Here is an 18,887-nt window from a genome sequence, read left to right as displayed (position 1 = left end):
AGAGAGAGAGAGAGAGAGAGTTTAAAGCGGGTACAAAATATTAGAGTTGTCCGAAATATCACCCGGTCCAGACTGGCGGGGGGGGAAAAAAAATTACCTTCAAAATGTTGACTTATGAGGAAGAGATAAGATTAGTGATATAGACTGATAGATCCATAGATAGGTAGACTGACAAATGGATGAGCCAAGATAGAAGCCAAAGATAGATAGATAGGTAGATAGAGCTATAAATTTAAAGAGATAGAGGTAAGTAGATGGTAAACATAAACAGACAATTAGAAGTACAGTAGGTGGATAGGAAGCACATAGGCCCAGTAAATAAGTAGATAGATGGAGAAAAATACCACTGCGGGTACACATTATCGGCTTAAAGTTATCTATCAAAATATCATTCAGTAAAAAAAGCGCTGTTATCGAAAATGCAGACTAATGAGCAAAAGAAGAAAAGCAATTATGCAAATCAAGCCGCGGACTCCACCTATCGATTTTCACATTTTCCATGTTAACGAAGCCAATAATAATTTTAGCATAATTTTTTGAGTTCACCCTTTCTGTAGTGGGGTTTTGTCTTTATTTTTCCCTCCCTTTCCTGCTTGCTACATCAGACTTTTAAAACATTTTTCTTGTTTTCACTAATTTGTTTTTTTGTCAACTTCATTTTTTTTTTTACATAATTCTTTCTTGATTTTTTTTATTTTTTTCACACACACACACACACACACACACACACACACATACACACACACACACACACACACAGAGTATCATTTTTATGGGGTGAATTGTTTCGTCTTCAGCGATTATCATACAGGTAAAACATTAGCAGTAAAAAGCTAACCACGAAACACTGTCACATGCCGATCCTCTCTTCCTGCCCTTTTTTTGTTTTTTTTTTTTTTTTTTTTTCGAGGGAGCGGGGGTGCTGGTGGGGGGAAAAAGCGAGATTTCGTTTTTCATCGTGTGAAGGAAAACCAGCATTAATAATAAGGAGATGAACTTAGCACGTGACATACTCATATGCTCCACTCGGCTTATAAAAATGGTAATTACATACAAAAAAAGTAGATTACGATTCGGTTTGATTACCCTTTAATTAGATTTTTATTGAATTTAGATAATGAATTTCTAATAATTATATAAATTTTACTTTTATACTCATTTTATTTTAATTTGGTTCAGATTATTGTCCTTTGGCACCTTATTACACAGCTCACTGGCAGAAAGACAGTGCCATTGTTCAACATCCTTTCCATAGCACAGCATCGTGACTAGCATCGTAATCTAGAATCAGTCTGTTGTTACATCTCTGCATTTAAGTTGGAGGAAGGGCAATATTAGGTGAAGTTAGAGTTGAAAAACGATAATTATTACTCATCTTTTCTCTGTTTCCTTCTTGGTGATGGCGGCGGTGCAGGCGAGGCAGGAGCAGGCAGTGGCAGCGGCAGTGGGTGGGGGGAGCCTTGCCTTGAACACGACTACAGCAAGATGGTGCCCCAGGTGGTGTCAACGTACCTCCCTCATACGGTCGGAGGAGCACCCAGCCAGTCCGTTGTGTTCACCGAGACGCAGGTAAGGAGGAGGGGATAGTTGGGAGGGTGGTGGGAAGAAATATATCCGCCAAGCTAGGTGGTGCTGGCAGTGTTGTGTTGTAGCTCATTAAGGTCCAGTGGTATCTTCTTATTCACCGATACGCAGGTAAGGTGGAGGGGATGAGTATCTGTTTGTAGGTAACCGGAAACAAATTACTCGCACGGTAGGTGGTACTGGAAGGGCCAAGGGTTGTAGCTCTTGAAGGTCCAGTAGTATCTTCTGATGGGAGCAAGAGTGTCTGACATGGTACTGAAAATATAGATAAGTGAGGCAGCATAATACACAGGGCTGGAAGAACATGGGTGTATGTGAATAAAGTGTAAAAGCCTGACAGATGTATGTGAATAAATAAATGTGTAAAGACAAATGAAGCAGATAAGTGTATGTGACGAAGATTTAAGAAAAAACAAATCCGACAGTTGTATGTGAGCAAGTATGTAAAAATGTAAAAGGAGGACGTATTACTGCGCCATAGAATTGAAGTACTAGCAGTTCGTGGCCTGTTGCTTCCAGAAAAGTGTGTGGTTCGTGTGGAATTGCATTGAAGGACAACAGGGAGGGCAGGTTGGATGATGCTGTACCATTTAATACATGAATATATCTGTCTGTCTATGTCTGTGTATATGCCTGTCTGTATAATGTTGATGTATGAGAAGCTTTCTGTATAGGAGTGAAAATGTGAATGTACCAGTTAAGCATCAGTGAGGGAGGATGTATTTTACCCCTGTACCGTACTGCTTGCTTCTTCCACACTTCCTATCCCCACACCTCACTTCCCTTCCTCTCCCGACCCATACTTCCCACATCCACTCCTCTCCTAAATTCTCTGTCCATCATTTCCTCCATCCTCGCCCCTCTCCCATTCTCCCCTTCTCCTTCCCCTTTCAACCCTTTCCCCTTACTCCCTCCTTTCGCGTCCCTCTCCCCTTACTCCCTCCTTTCGCGTCCCTCTCCCCTTACTCCCTCCTTCCGCGTCCCTCCCCCTTCACTCCCTCCTTCCGCGTCCCTCCCCCTTACTCCCTCCTTTCGCGTCCCTCTCCCTTCACTCCCTCCTTCCGCGTCCCTCCCCCTTACTCCCTCCTTTCGCGTCCCTCTCCCTTCACTCCCTCCTTCCGCGTCCCTCCCCCTTACTCCCTCCTTTCGCGTCCCTCTCCCTTCACTCTCTCCTTCCGCGTTCCTCTCCCGCCCCACCCCTTCCCTCACCCTCATCCTTCCCCTCACTCCCAACCTCACCATCTCTCTCCCCTCGCTCCCTCCCTCCGCGTCCCTCTCCCTTCTCTCCATGACATCCTGCGTTTCAGGTCGCAGTGCATTAAGCTCCAACATTATCCTCAATATTATGGCGCGCTGTCCGTCATTTCTCTCAACGCCAGTATTTCCTCATGTCCTCGTCGCCAGCATTTCCTCATGTCCACGTTGCCAGCATTTCCTCATGTCCACGTTGCCAGCATTTCCTCATGTCCACATTGCCAGCATTTCCTCATGTCCTCGTCGCCAGCATTTACTCATGTCCACGTTGCCAGCATTTACTCATATCCACGTTGCCAGCATTTACTCATGTCCACGTTGCCAGCATTTACTCATGTCCACGTTGCCAGCATTTACTCATGTCCACGTCGCCAGCATTTCCTCATGTCCACGTTGCCAGCATTTCCTCATGTCCACGTCGCCAGCATTTCCTCATGTCCACGTTGCCAGCATTTCCTCATGTCCACGTCGCCAGCATTTCCTCATGTCCACGTCACAGAAGGAGAGGGATACACGTCCAAAGAGCCGCCACCTCGTGCCACAGAAAATAAGGGAATATTTCAGAAAACAGGACGATTTTTTTTTTTTTTTTTTTTTTTTTTTAAGGCCATTTTCTGTTGTTACTGCTATTTTCGTCGTTATTGATATTATCATTCTCTCTCTCTCTCTCTCTCTCTCTCTCTCTCTCTCTCTCTCTCTCTCTCTCTCTCTCTCTCTCTCTCTCTCTCTCTCTCTCTCTCACACACACACACACACACACACACACACACACACACACACACACACACACACACACACACAGACTCCACAAAAACACACCCAGCACGTCACAGAAACACACACACACACACACACACACACACACACACACACACTCCACAAAAACACACCCAACACGTCACAGAAACACACACACACACACACACACACACACACACACACAAAACACCATTAAAACACTCCAAACTGATCCTGTCATTTATTCATGTGTTTTTATGGATAACGCTTTTTTCTTTATTCTTTAGAGCTGAAAAGAAAAAAATCCGTGCGTGTGCGTTTTTTATTTGTAATATTTTTGGATGTAGGAGTAAATAAAAGGAAGCAGAGGCCGCTTTATATCCGGTGTGTGTGTGTGTGAGAGAGAGAGAGAGAGAAGGGGGGGATGGACGTGTGTTTTGGGTAATCATTTAATACGTGACTTTTAACAGGACAGCCAGCGAATTTGTGCTGGATATTTACCGCCAGCATCCCATTAGCCCAATAGCGCCGTTCCACCTACGTAAAAAAAGAGAGAGAGAAAGAGAGAGGAAAAAAGTGTGTTCGTCCTGTCATGAGTGCAGTGTTACTTTATATAGCGACAGCCTTGAGCAAAAGTTTAATCCTCAGCCAAAATTGTGTCCTGCCTTCATTATTTCTTTTTCCTCCCCAAACGACAGAATACCATAGAGTATCTTTCCTTCTCGTTGTGCGTGTGTGTGTGTGTGTGTGTGTGTGTGTGTGTGTGTGTGTTTCATTTTGCTATCACGTAATTCCAGTCCATATTAACTCTGTCCTTTGCCTCAGTTGTGTATTGATATAACCTGTCCATTTTTTATTACTATTTTTTTAATGGGGAACGTGGTGGGCGAATGTAGGCTATATCGAAGTTGCCCGTGGATTGTAGTCACGATTTCAAAACCAGTCAAATGCAAGGAATAGTTTTAGTTTTAAATTTTCATGGAGCACTTTTAGCTACTGATATTTAACATTTCTCGACTCGTGAGAGAGACAGAAAGAGAGAGAGAGAGTAAAAAGAAAATGTTATAACCCTCGCACATAGCCATTGTTCCATCCGTCTTATCATCTTACAAGTAGTGGTATTTGTGCCACGGTAATGACATTGAAGTGAAGGAAAGTTTTGTAAAAAATATAATAAACACTATTAGGGTATTAGTCATAGTAATAATAGTAGCTGTATAATAATAATAATAATAATAATAAAATAGTTGAGATACAGTATATATTGAGACAAAGCTCCGAAATATGTAAACTCGTCCAAGCTTGATCTGTGCTGTATTTGGATTTTTTTTTTTTTTTTTTTTATGCTGGTGTCGGTGCAGGTCGATCCATTAATCCAGGCACATGGAAGTGGGGTTGAGTGCACGCCTGCCTCTGTCCTGGTTAATCCCTGTGTGTGTGTGTGTGTGTGTGTGTGTGAGAGAGAGTGAGAGAGGGTAATATAATTATACTTATGTTCTGTATGTGATAGTTTGGCACTGTCTAAAGGTGTGTGTGTGTGTGTGTAGTTAGAGATGGAGGGAATATTGTATTGGATTGTGGATTTTTTTAGTTGGCGTTCGAGGATGCATTTCCTTTGGATGATGAGCTTGTTTCAGATGGATTGTATTATTTTCAGACTTAAGACTCTGAAAGTTTAGTTTTTACTTATCCACATTTTAGGTAACATAGATAATATTTTTCAACGTATACCGGTATTTAAACACAGTGTTTGGAAAATAAGTGTGGATGTTGATGGTGATAATGATGATTATTATGATGATTTATAAATGTCGATTTAGCTGTGTTTGAGGTTTATCGTGATACGGCTTCAGGTGTATTCGGAGTGTATTTATGTATGGGCGTGTTTTAGGCTGTATATTCGCGTGTATATGAGGTGTCTGTTGATGTGGTTGCATTCGTAGTGTAGATCAGGACGTGGTGCTGGAGAGGGATGCCTTCTCGTGGTGACACCGATGTAAAAGGCCGGTTCCACTGCTCGGTTAAATAAACTATCAGCTCCCTCCCTATCCCCCGAGTGCAGGATGATGGGCTGCAAGAGGAAGAGGGCAATTTCAACCTGCAGTCCACTGGGTTCACGTTCAGATGAGCCTGAGGTATCAACTACTACTACTGCTAGGTTAGTGAATATTGTGGAGTAGATTCAGGCGTTATTGGGTAGGTAAGTTATATAGTAGGCGTGTTTGGGGAGCGTGAAATATGGAAATTAAATACTGGGCGTGCTTTGGGGACGTGAAATTTGGATAACTGGTGATGGTTAGGCCATGTTGGTGTCAGGGCGGGGATGGACGTGCAGACGGAAAGGTAGCGACGCGGACGGGAAAGTAGCACTTTAAATAATTATGAGAGCTGGAGTTTTGACGAGAGTGATAGGAAGGGGAAGAGTGGGTGGGTGCATGGGATGACAGGGAAGATGGACAGGTAGTGAGATATTTAATGTGTGTGTGTGTGTGTGTGTGTGTGTGTGAGAGAGAGAGGGGGGGGGGAGGTAGGTGTGTGGGAAGGTGGGTCAGGTGTGAGAGGTAGTGACTTATGAGGGAAAAAGGTGACCGGTTCAGGTGTGTGAGCATTATGAGAGTAGGTTATGAGAGAGAATGCTGATTACTTTTTGTATGTGTTGGGTTGGACGCGATTAGGTTGTTAATGCAATGCAGAGATGGCAAAGCATAATAGAGATAGAGAAGGGAGGGGACTAGCTGACATTGCCTCTGATCGCTGCTTACTGTGGAGAAAGTCTGTCTAGCTGTTTAGCCTTTTATCTGATGTATTTACCTATCCCGCCTACTTCTTCCCTCTTTTCTCCTCAACCCCTCCCTCTTCTTCTTTCCCTGCCTACTGTGCCTACCTACCCACCCAACCTCCTTTACCTATCTACTTCTCGTCTGTCCTTCTTCTTTTTCATTCTAACACTTCTGCCCAATTTTTTCCCTCCTCTCTCCAACCCTCCCCTCCCCACCGGTACCTGCCCTTGTACGTCTATTGAGCGCATTTTAGTCGAAGTAAAATTACCTCTTGACAAAAAGGAACACAAAATCCGATTTCCCCTTCAGAACCTTTTGAAACTCCCCCCCTCCCCCATTCCTTCCACTTCCCTCTTCCTCTCACCCTCCCTCTCCTCTTCCCCCCAGTCCCCATCCTCAAACGTTTAAGATTTCTCCTCCCTCTCCCCTGCTCCCTCCCCTTCCTTTCCTGTTGGTCTTTGCTTTCATTTTTTTTTTACTTCATTTCAACAGCTTTTCATCAGTCTCCATACTCCTCGTTCCCCATCCCCATTTCCTTCATCCTTCATCATATTTCAGACTTCTCATCGTCACTTTTCCTTCATGTCTGGCTTTCCCCAGCCCCCCTCTTTCTTCTGTTATCTTCTTTAATCATACTCTCCAGCCACACTTTCCTTCTTCCTTTTCTTTCCGTTCTCCATTCCTCCGTCCCCATATCCTACCCCTCCAGGTATCCCTACTTACCTACCTCCCCTCCCCGTTTATTTATTTATTTATTTTTTATCATTTTTCTTTCCTTTCTCCGTTCTCACCAACCCCCCTTCTCCCCTCCACTCTTCTTCCTCAGACGTTTAAGCCTTCCCCTCCCCCTCTCCTCATCCTTTCCTTTTTATCTTTTCCCCTCAAGTCACTTCATTTTCTTTTTCATTCACACCTCTTCTTAGCTCCCACCTTCCTACGCACGCCCTTCCTCAAACGTTTAAGACTCCTCCTCCTCCTCCTCCTCCTCCTCTTGTCTTCCACTTTTCTTCCATTCGTATGTTTATTCTTACCTTCCTTTCCATTATGTTAAGTGTTGAAAACTCCTTCCTTCCTCTCTCTCTCTCTCTCTCTCTCTCTTTCTCTTCCTTTAGCCTTACTCCACGTATCCTTACACCCTTCCTTGCTTCCCTGACATCCCTTCCCTTTTCACCTACCTTTCCTTTACTTCTCCCCCTCCCCTCGCCCTTTCTGCAGCGTAAAGCCCCCGGTTGGCTGCCTTTGTTGTCACTTCTCCGGCCTCCCTCCCTCTTTCAGTGCGGATCGAACCCCTCTTCTTTGGTCGGGTGCTAAGCTCGTGTCAAGGTGCTGGGAGTATTGTGTGTGTGTGTGTGTGTGTGTGTGTGTGTGTGTGTGTGTGTGTGCGTACGTGTGCGTGTGCGCTATGATAAGTACTACATTCATTTGTCTTTGAGCGCTGTTACTATGCTTTCCTCACTCAAACTTGACTTATAATTGCCACCTAAGTTGAAATGATAGAGTAACATTAGAATACGATGCTAGTCATGAAGAAGTGATCTGGAAAGGATTTAGAGCCGTAGCAATCTCCTTTCTGCCACTAAATAAGCTACAAAAGGACGAAAATCAGGGACAAGTTAAGACAAAGAACAATACCGTCACCATTTAGTCATCACACACACTGTCATCATCATCATCATCAATGCTGCCATTTGTACCACTTAGCATCATTCGTATCATCTTCATTGTCATCACGAAAAAGATGAAATGGTAATCGGAGAGAGAGAGAGAGAGAGAGAGAGAGAGAGAGAGAGAGAGAGGTGACCCTTGACTCCAGCACCCTCCACCTCAAGACGCCCTCAAGTGCCCACAAACTCATTACCTCACACTCATCCCCTCCACTCATCACACTCTTCTATCCTTTTCGTACCTTCCTCTTCCTCCTCCTCCTCCTCTTTTCTCCCATCCTCTGTCCCCCTTGTCCCATTCTTCCTCTCCTCGTATATCCCCTCTTTCTGCTCCTCTCCTCCTTCTTCATCACCGTCCTCCCCTTTTTTCACCCTATCCCCCTTTTCTCTGTCTTTCCTTTCTCTCACTCTTCTTTCCCACTTCTCTACCTTCCTTTTTTCTCACTCTTCCTTCCCTCTTCACTGCCTCCCCCTTCTATCACTCCTCCTCCCCTGTCTCACCCTATCCCCCTCTTCCCCTCTTCTCTACATTTCCCTTCTCTCACTTCTTCCCCTGTTCTATCTTTCCCTTCTCTCTCTTCTTCCTCTCTTCTCTACCTTTCCCTTCTCTCTCTTCTTCCTCTCTTCTCTACCTTTCCCTCATCTCTCTCCTTGCCCTCTTTACCTTTCCCTTCACTCACTTCTTCCTCTCTTCTCTACCTATCCCTTCTCTCTCTTCTCTACCTTTCCCTTCTCTCTCTTCCCCTCTTCTCTACCTTTCCCTTCTCTCTCTTCTTCCCCTCTTCTCTACCTTCCCCCTCTTTCACTCTTCTTTCCCTCTTCTCAACTTTCCCCTTCTCTCACAATTCCTCCCTTCTTATAACCCCTTTCTGCTCCTTTTCCTCCCCCCCTTCATCTCAACCTCCCTCTCTTCTGTCTACTCCCCCCTCCCCCCCCTCTCTCTCTCTCTCTCTCTCCCCTCCCCCCTCCCTCCCTCCCTCCCTCCCTCCCCACCCCACTGATGACGTAAGCCCATCATCACTCGCATCATCAACTCCAGGATTCATTCTTATCACCTCTCGTTCTTCCCCTCCTTCTCTCCATTATCATCTACCCTCACTATCGATAAATATATATTTTTTATTTATTTCAGCGTACAACAGCTCTGTGTGTGTGTGTGTGTGTGTGTGTGTGTGTGTGTGTGTGTGTGTGTGTGTGTGTGTGTGTGTGTGTGTGTGTGTTGTACCGGAATGAAATGTCTACTCTTCCCGTCATTATATATAAACTTCCCGACTCCCTTTGACTTCACTATCCCGCGCTCTTTATTTTTTCCTCTTCCTCTCTAACGGCCTCCTGTTTCTCTTCTAATCTAGCCTCTTCCCTTCCAGTCCTCATATACTGTATGTATGGAGAGAGAGAGAGAGAGAGAGAGATAACATGCTTACACACTTTGCATTCATTTACGTACGTGCATATTGTCCAAAGAAAGAACATAGGCTGAGTGCTTGCAAAATTTATTCTTTCCAAATAAGGGTGAACTAACCAGATTCGGGGGCCTTTCATTTAAAAATGTCTGGACATATAATACTGACATCATTGGCGTTGTGAGCGATGGACTTAGGAAGACATTCCAGAGTTGACTAGTTACTTATTTGACTTTTGTATAAGAATGTGGGTTAGAAAAGGGGTTAGAGCGTTGTAGCTGGACGGGTGCAATGTGTTCGCCGTAATGGGAGAGGATTGCTAGCAGAATGGTTAGAAGAGCAGTGATCGGAGCATTAGTGATAAATATAATCCTTAGATGGGAAAAAGGATCATCGTCATACCAAACCTGTTATTATCCGTTCCCCAGGTGGTGCAGGTGGTTCTTAAAGAGCCCATTAGGCTAATAAATGTATCGTCATCTCTTGGCAGGTGGTACAGGAGAGTCTACGCATCCCTGGTAGTGACCTGCACCTGGTGTACCACTCCAACAGTGTGGCCGGATACCTGTCCACACTCCTCCTCCAGCTTACACCCATGGAAGTACCTGCAGCACTGTCTATGGTGCATCTCAAGGTACGTCAGAGAGAGAGAGAATACTTGTAAAGCTGGGTGTTTGTCTCCCAGAAAGAGAAAGTCCTGTCTTGCCGTGGACCTGATATGGACCGAAATAGATGCAAAAGTTCTGATGTGGAATGAAATAGATACAGACATACTATGTAGGTAATTCTGAGTATTTAATCCTCCTTCCCCCTTCCCTTTCTCTACCAGGTGACCCTCGAGGGCTCAGTATTCGAGAAGGTGTTCGAGGCTGACCCCAACATCACCTACACCTTCACGTGGAACAAAAGGAACGTATACAAGCAGAAGGTGAGCCAGGACGACCGCCATGTTGGAATTTCTGTATATTTACTTTGTCATTAAATTAGTAATAGGTGTTGATCGTTTTGACGTGTTCATATCTAAATACTGGTTGCACGATTTTAAAATCTATAAGCCTTATATATTTACTGTCTCATAAGATCAAGGAATATATATTTTTTTAATATACGTAGGTTGTACATAATTATCATGATCAAAGTATTAATTTCTTTATAGGTCTTGACAGTTAAAATTCGATGGTTTGGAAGAACGTTGATCACAATTTTTTTGTATAGATTAGTAAGATCATAGCCAAATTGAAAAGAAGACAAATGTCGGTAAATGGAGGTGTTAGTACCAATCTAACAGTGCTGGAATATCGCAACAGAAAAGTCGTCCTGTGGTAGGAACTATAGTTGAAATATCGCATTCTCCTATCCAGTTTGCCAGTATATCTATCTGTCTATCTATCTCAATCTGTAGCCAGATGCCTTAATCCCGGAAGGCTGTCCTTTTTTCAACCCCCCTCCCCCTCCCCGCTTATATACCTCTCCACCCAATCTCCATCTTTACTTTTGGTCTCCCTCTGCCCCATCCACCACACACGCATACGGTACACACTCTTCCTCAGTCTGCTATTCCTCTTTCTTTCCACATGAAATGGTAGAAAGAAGAGGAGGATGCTGTAAATTAAAGAATCCAACAGGAAAGTCGCTGAACTTGCAACTGCAGTGATCAGTGTTACCATTCAGTGCTACGCCTGATTACACCTCTTTGACACCTGCCACTTACCTTAATTACAGGTTCATTGAATACCTGCAGGCCATGTCTCGCCTTTTGATGCCCTTCTTAGTCTGGTTGTATATTGAATTTTTTTTTCTCTCACCTCACCTTTTCCTTCTTATCTCTTCACACCTTCCTCTTAACGTCTCTCTCTCTCTCTCTCTCTCTCTCTCTCTCTCTCTCTCTCTCTCTCTCTCTCTCTCTCTCTCTCTCTCTCTCTCTCTCTCTCTCTCTCTCTCTCTCTCTCTCTCTCTCTCTCACACACACACACACACACACACACACACACACACACACACACACACACTTTTTTTTTCACGTGCCTCTCTCTCACAGGTGTACGGCGAAGCAACAGCCCTGGTCTCAGTGGGGTATCAGTATGTAACCTGTGCACGTATACTGTGGGAGACGCTGACGGCCAAACTGCACGGCTTCCACATGGATATATCTGATGTTGGCGGATGGAACCTTGACATACACCACATGTACAACTTTGAGGCCGGTGAGTGTGAGAAACATACATGGTTTGGGTAGATTCCTACATGAGTCACATGAAGTGAGGGGATGAGTAGATGCATACATAGATAAGATATACAAACACTTAAATGCATACACGCAGTTTAGATATACTCACACAGTTGGCACACACACACACACACACACACACACAGCTTGGGTATATATAGACACACGTATCTGATGTAGACAGAAAAAACCAGGAAATACACACATTGAGGCATATGATTGAGCTGGATAGATATACACAAAAAAAAAAAAAAAAAAAGTGTCCATGGCATTTTTTCAGTTTCACTTTTTCATTGCGGCCTTTTTTCTTCACAGTCTCGGTCTTTTTTATCACAGTTTTATCTGTCATACCATGTTACCCAGTGCTCTTCTATTGTCTTTGTTTCTCATATCAGTCTTTGTATCAGCATTTTATCGAATTTCATCGTTTTACAGTTTTTGTCACTAGTATCCAATTTTGTTTTTGTCAGTTTTTATATTGACTGATAATTACAGATCTTTTCTGTGTCAGTTTTTTGCCTTCTTTGTTCTCATGTATTGATACAGATTGATAGCTAAGTAGGTAGAAAAATGGAGTCAGTCATCTCAGTCCATCACTCTCTCTTTTTCCTTGCAATTTTTTTTTACCCTCCATGCCCTCTCTGGTGAGGTGCTTTGTGTTTGTTACAAGTATAAGTTAGCCATTAACTTTATTTTGTCCCGGCCTACTCAGCCATCTCGCCCCATAATATTTTTCTTTACCCCTTGCAATTATTTTCTCCCCAGGCCTTCAGCAGCAAGGTACATTGTTGTGTATAAGTCAGCTATTAACTTTATTTTGTCCAGGCCTTCTGCAGCGTGGCGACGGCTCAACGATGGACCTACGTGAGGCCCCCAGACTGGTGACACCTCTGATGGGCACAGGGTCACAGCGGCAGGTGGTGTGTCGGCACTGCTCGGGCCCTGCCACAGAGGCACAGTTGCTCACGCCCACCAGCCTAGCCTCGGGACCGGACGGTTCTGTGTATGTGGGCGACTTTAACCTACTCCGACGCATCACCCCCAATAGGATGGTGTACACGCTACTGCAATTGAGGTGAGTGTTGGTTGTGCTTGTGCTGATTTAGTAAATTTTACTTGGTTCATTTTAAGCTTGTTTATTCATTTGTACTTTTTAGTGACATATTTCATATTTTGGTAATTGTTCCCCTCCCCCTTCCCCCTACTCTGTTTCTACCTATCTGTCTATGTCTGTGCAACTTTTTATTCTCCCTCTACAGTGCGACACAGGTATCATACGGGTACCAGATCGCCGTATCACCTGCGGATGGCCAAGTGTACGTGAGTGACCCTGAGAAGTACAGAGTGTTACGTGTACTATCACTCACAGACGTCACAGAACCCACTACCAACTCGGAAACCGTTGCTGGCAATGGGGAGAGATGCATACCGGGTAAGTTTTTTATTTGTTTATTTTTTTTTTGTGTATTCATTCACTGATGTCACAGTTCTCGGGAATGCGAGGCGATGAATACTTGATTTAGATTAATGTAGTTCTAGTTTGTAGGTAATTTTATTTATTTTTCGTTTTGCATGTCTTCATAAGGTTTTAATCTTCTGTTGTGTTGCATAATAAGGGGTGGCAAATTAATTTAACCTAGAAAAATAGTCAGCCATTTCTAATAGAATTGCATTTCAGCCCCAACAGTTACTGTGAGTTATTCTTTATCGAATCTTCACTACTCATTCCAGTGAATGTGTCTTTTCCAAGTATATTTTAGTAATAAAGAAACCTGTTTGCCTGATTCAGTCCTAATGTGACGGGGGTCTGTCTTCTACAGTCATTTCTTTCTTTCTTTCTTTCTTTCTTCTTCTTCTTCTTTTTTTTTTTTTTTTTTTTTTTTTTTTTTTTTAATACATCGTTTTGTTTAGCTTATTCGATGTGTGAATTTAAAACATGTCATACTAAGCGCCGTTTACCTGATTATGTTAAGCAGGATGTGGCAGCCCCTCTGCCAACCACTTGTAAAACAGGCTTTTAGGTTCACTTTAATGTGGGAGTGGGGGTAAAAATGGCCGATTCTTCACGGATTCATATCTTGATAAAAGATTAGAGAAATATGATTAGTAATTGTAGAACAAGTAAGCTTGTTTTGATATACGGGGAAAAATCTAAATAATAAAAGATAATGTAAAGCAACACGCTTATGTTACGGGTAAGAGCCATCCCATCATCAGTGTGCCATGCTCAGGTATATACACTCACCCCCTCCCTTGGGTAATCTCGCATCATCTTTTAAGGAAGGTAATCCCTGGCCGGGACAACTTTGCTCGTGAAGCTCATAAAAGTGGACTTGTCACAGGAGGGAGAAAATTAATCGCCAGAGCAGGGTATGAGTTGGAGTAGAATGGCGTTGACCCGAGGGACACGTAGTTCCCAGGGCCTTATCAAAGTGTTGTTGAGTTTTTCGACAAGTTTGGTAATTATGTTGTAAAGTATCGGTGTGATTCATAATTTTTGTATTTTTTTTTTCTCGTGGATGTAATTAGTCCTGCTCATAAGTGATGCCTGGGCTATTCAGCACTAATCACCGTTGATGTTGGCTCAAGTAGTGTAAATACTGTTCATTATGTAAATACAGATTATTAGTTTTCAAGAGAAAAACAGATTTAATAGGTAGGTAGATACCTAAATAGATAGGTATAGATAGATATGGAAACCACTATATAGGTATAGACAGATAGACAATATGTTCTCATAAACCCAAACCATCATATTTTCTGGAATCGAAAATTTCTAGTATTGTAGTAGGTATAGAAATAGGCACTGTACTCTAGATAGACAACATTAATGTAACCTAAGCTATTTTATTTCCACCACCCAGACCCTGCTTTGTTTGCAAGCAATATAGGTCTGTAGGTAGTTAGATAGATATTGTTCTAACATAAAGCCTAACCCAAACGTTCTCTCTCTTTCCAGGTGATGAGAGACATTGTGGCGACCGAGGCCCTGCAAGAAAAGCCCGACTAGCCCACCCCAAAGGCCTAGCAATAGCTGCAGATCGCACCATGTACATCGCAGATGGCACCAACATCCGTATGGTGGATCCTCAGGGGGTGATACACACACTAATAGGCCATCACGGACACAAGACACGCTGGAGACCCTTACCATGCACAGGGGGCTTACCAGCTAATCAGGTGGAGCTGCAGTGGCCAACCGGTCTTGCACTTTCACCTCTAGATGGTACCTTGCACATACTGGATGACCATGTGGTACTGCAGGTGACTAGTGATGGATCTGTGAGGGTGAGGGCTGGCTCCCCTCTGCACTGCCCTGCACATCATCACCGGCATCCACGCCCTCTTGGTCAGTATAATATATTAAAACATGTTCGTTTTTTGCATTTACATGAATAAATTCAAGCTTTTGATAATTATCAAAATGTAAATTACATTTTCATCGAAGGTAACATTGGATTAGCAGCTGCCTTTGTTATACTTTTGTACATATATGCATATACTGTATATAAATATGTGTTTGTATGGATATAGATAGATAGGTACATGCATACATACACACACACACCCAAGGTTTATTGATTCCACCTGCTTAGCTGCAGTCATGCACTTAACTCTTTCTGCACTATATTTAGTCATTTTTTGTGTCATTCGTTTGCATTTAAAACATATATGTTGGTCTTCCTCTACAGGCACCATCACAGGTCTGGCCTTCGCGCCCTCTGGTTCACTGTACCTGACTGAGGAGGACGCCCACAAGCACCACTCCGTCCTAGAGCTGTCCCCATCAGGCCAGCTCGCACACTTTGCAGGGGCAAAGCCAGAGTGTGGTTGTGATGACATGGACGACTGTACCTGCCCTGCCGAGGATAAGGTTGGTGTGGATTAGTAGATGTGGGTGTGTTATGTGATAGTTTTACCATTCTCTATCTTAATGCTTTCTCTGTATGTCAGTCCTACTTGGTTCCATCGTTTAATGCAGGAATAAGGCTTTTGATGGTAATGCTAATATTGATAATGAACAGCAATAGATGTCTTTAAGTAAAAAAGTGGATGACACGGGTGGAACAGGACGTGGATGGAAGAGAATGTGGACCAGGGGATAGATGAAAGAGAATGTGGATATGGGTGTGGGTTTTTGGATGTGTAAGTGTTCTGAGTATTTGTGTATAATAATCTGCCTTTATAAATGGATTAATGGATATGAGAATGAATGGAAAACGTGGAGTTGGTGTGGATGGATGAGAAAATGGATGTCAGTGTAAATAAGGATGGAAGGATAAGTGCTTGTGAAGAGAATAGGTGGATGTGAAAGTGTAGAAAGAGTGTGGCAAAGAATGGAGAACTGTACCTACCCTACCAAGGATAAAGATATGGATGAGGATAGAGGGATAGGTGGGTGTGGGAGTGTATGGAATATGTGAATGTAGGAGTATGTTTTCATAGGAATGTATGGGAATGATGAATATAGGTATGGATTGCAGAAGTATTATTAGCTCAGCTAAAAATTATGCCCACTTACAGCCACTGACAGACCTCCAGAACGCTCACAGAACCTCCAACACTTAACCCTCTCTTCTTTAAAATTACTTGTACCCAAAACTAATGAGAGGCTTCTTAAATTTGTCGTTGAACCTCTTATATATTATAAAACCTTCTCTTCTTCACAATTTTACTAACCCAGAGCCACTGACATGCTTCCAGAGTACTCAGTGGACATCCTGCACCTAACCTCCTCTTTCTTTACAGCAAATACCCCTGTCTACCACCACCGTGTTGGGGTCTGTGTCGGCCATCACGGTGTCTCCTGATGGGGTGGTTCACGTGGCCGACCAGGAGGCACTCAAACTGCTCAGTTTCCACCACTACCTTCCACCTGATGACCAGAACGGCGATTTCCAGGTAAATAAATGTGGTTTTGGAGTATGAGAGAGAGTTCATTGTAGTGAAAGGGGTTTAAATCTCAATATTCAGACTTCGATTTTATTCAGCAAAGAAGATTCTGACTTTGATTATCGGTTCAAAACAATCCCTTGTAACTCTTTCAGTGGAACAGTAGAATGCAATTACGGTAATTTTTTACAATTAACCCCAGAACGTTTTTACTAGGTAGAGGGACACCCTGCTCAGGGAGTTAATATAGAGAGAACTTATTCTGTAACCACATCAATAAATCCCGTCACATGAAATCATAAGATCTGTAATTAATTTTCAAAACTTGTCTTTTGTCATGAAAGTAAGAGAAAGTAGCAGATTGCTTGTAAATCTGAATCAGTGACTTTATTGTTCACTCGACCCTCTGGCACACTCACAGGTGGCCTATCCCAGAACCAACGAGCTGTATGTGTTCAATCGTCATGGCCACCATGTCGAGACCCGAGACTTAGTGACAGGCCGAACGCTGTACTCGTTCCTGTACTCCAAGAACACTTCCTTCGGGAGACTCTCCAAGGTCACAGACTCCTCCAGCAACAAAGTGATGTTCCTGAGAGACTACACTTCGGCTGTCAGTCAGGTGGGTGGTGTCAGATTTGTGTTGGAGTATTGTACCATTACACGTTCACAAATTCTTGAGGAATTGCCTGCTTGGGATAGTTTTTTCATCACACTTACCATGACCTTCAACCCATAACCTCCATATTTAAACAAGGCCTAAGTATGATCAGTAACTATCAGCTTGTTAACAAAAATGAGATAGCTGTGTATGTTGTTGCTTTCAGTAGTTGAAACCCAACTCAACCACAAACATTTCGTCCCTGCTACACATGTGGTAGGAGATACATTGCTGCAGTGATTTCATTCAAAGATGTATTTCCTGCCGTGACTTTTCCATATTTCTGCAGTGTTTTCTTCTAAAGACTAAAGAATTTTTATAATTTACGCACTTCAAATCCGTCCGTTTCCCTTCGTGATTCATACGTTTCATATCCTTTACATAAAATCCTATGCTAATCTTCATTTTTTTTCCTTCATTAAACTTTGTGTTAATTCTTTTTCTTGATATTTTCCTGTACCGATTTTCTGTAAACTTTTTTCCCCGTGGCTATACTTTCTTGCCCCGATTTTTTTCTACACTTTTTTTTTTTTTTTAGTCTAAAGTTTAATTTTTACTACCATCTTACACTGATTTTGTCTACACCAGTTTCTCTAAGGTTTATTTTTTACCTTTACCTAGCCTAACCTCTGAGCCAGTGTCCCTTCATCCAAGCCGTCCTCCCCCATGATCCAGCTAACTTCTAGACAATCCCCGGAATCACACAAAAAAGTTGCACACAATACCCTTAGAGGCGCTATCGGGACCACCAGCCCGACCCTTCTCTCCAACTTGAGTAGGGTAGGGAGCGTGGAGAGAGTAGAGAGAAAAAGGGAAGATCGAGGGAATTCGGAAAGAGGGAAGGTGGAGAGAATAGGGAGTAAAAGGAAAGGTGGACAGAACAAGAAGAGAAGGGAAGATTAAGGGAGGGAAGAATGTTGGAGAAGAGAAGGATTGAAGAGAACGGAGAAAGATGATGATGAGAAGGGATGTTGGGTGGGAGGAGAGAGGGAGAGGAAGGGAAAGATGGATGATAGAGTGAGATGCAGGATAGGGTGTGGGAGGGAAATGTGTAGATGATGAAAAAGGAGGAAGGAAAGGATGTAAAGGATAAAAGGTAGAGGAAGAAAAGTGGGAAAAGGGGAGGAAGAGAATGAGACGGGCAGAGGAAAGATGAAGTAGAAAGGATAGAGGAAGAGGAAGAACAAAGAGGGAGGATTAGGATAACGGAAGGATGCGATGGGAGGATGAAGGAATAAAGGAAAAGATATATAAGAAGGAACGAGGGGGAGGGATGTAAAGAATAAATGAGAGAGCCGAGGGATGACTGGAGAAAAGGGAAAGAGAGGATGAGGAGAGAACATGAGAGAAGCCACGATGAACAGAAAAAGTGTAGAAGAAAAAATGAGACAGAGAGAGAGAGAGTAGGCGATAAAAAGGGAGAGGATGAAGGATAAAGGGAGAAAGGGGAGAGAGAGATTCCATTCAATTCCGTCAAAGCCTTCACAAGTTTGACTGAGCCACCAAAAGTCTACTTAAGTTCTCACCAGTCACCTTCCCTTCCCCTCGACTTCTCTCATCCTTCCACATTTTCCCTTCTCCTTTCTATATCTTTCCTCCATTGTCCAGTCCTTTTCCCTCCACTAGTTCCTTCCCTTTCCATCCACTTCATCCATTCCCTCGCTTCCCTACAATTCATTCCCC

The 18,887-nt window shown here is 43.2% G+C and overlaps 1 protein-coding gene across 1 annotated transcript in view; it reads left to right on the top strand.

Annotated features, from left to right (window-relative positions):
• Positions 1–18,887, top strand: part of Ten-a (Teneurin-a transmembrane protein) — a 475,834-nt gene that overhangs the window by 388,477 nt on the left and 68,470 nt on the right. Inside the window, 10 exon segments of the mRNA XM_080281215.1 lie at positions 1,415–1,569; positions 9,914–10,057; positions 10,253–10,351; positions 11,462–11,627; positions 12,476–12,725; positions 12,910–13,082; positions 14,610–14,999; positions 15,343–15,524; positions 16,355–16,552; positions 16,965–17,165. Coding sequence (XP_080137341.1) covers positions 1,415–1,569; positions 9,914–10,057; positions 10,253–10,351; positions 11,462–11,627; positions 12,476–12,725; positions 12,910–13,082; positions 14,610–14,999; positions 15,343–15,524; positions 16,355–16,552; positions 16,965–17,165 — 1,958 coding nt within the window.

Source organism: Coenobita brevimanus, chromosome 88, assembly GCF_032717465.1.
Source record: "Coenobita brevimanus isolate Jiangsu-jjx chromosome 88, ASM3271746v2, whole genome shotgun sequence".
NCBI classification, from domain to species: Eukaryota; Metazoa; Arthropoda; class Malacostraca; order Decapoda; family Coenobitidae; genus Coenobita; species Coenobita brevimanus.
Note: the sequence above shows the minus strand (reverse complement) of the source record. Positions and strands in the feature narration are given on the sequence as shown.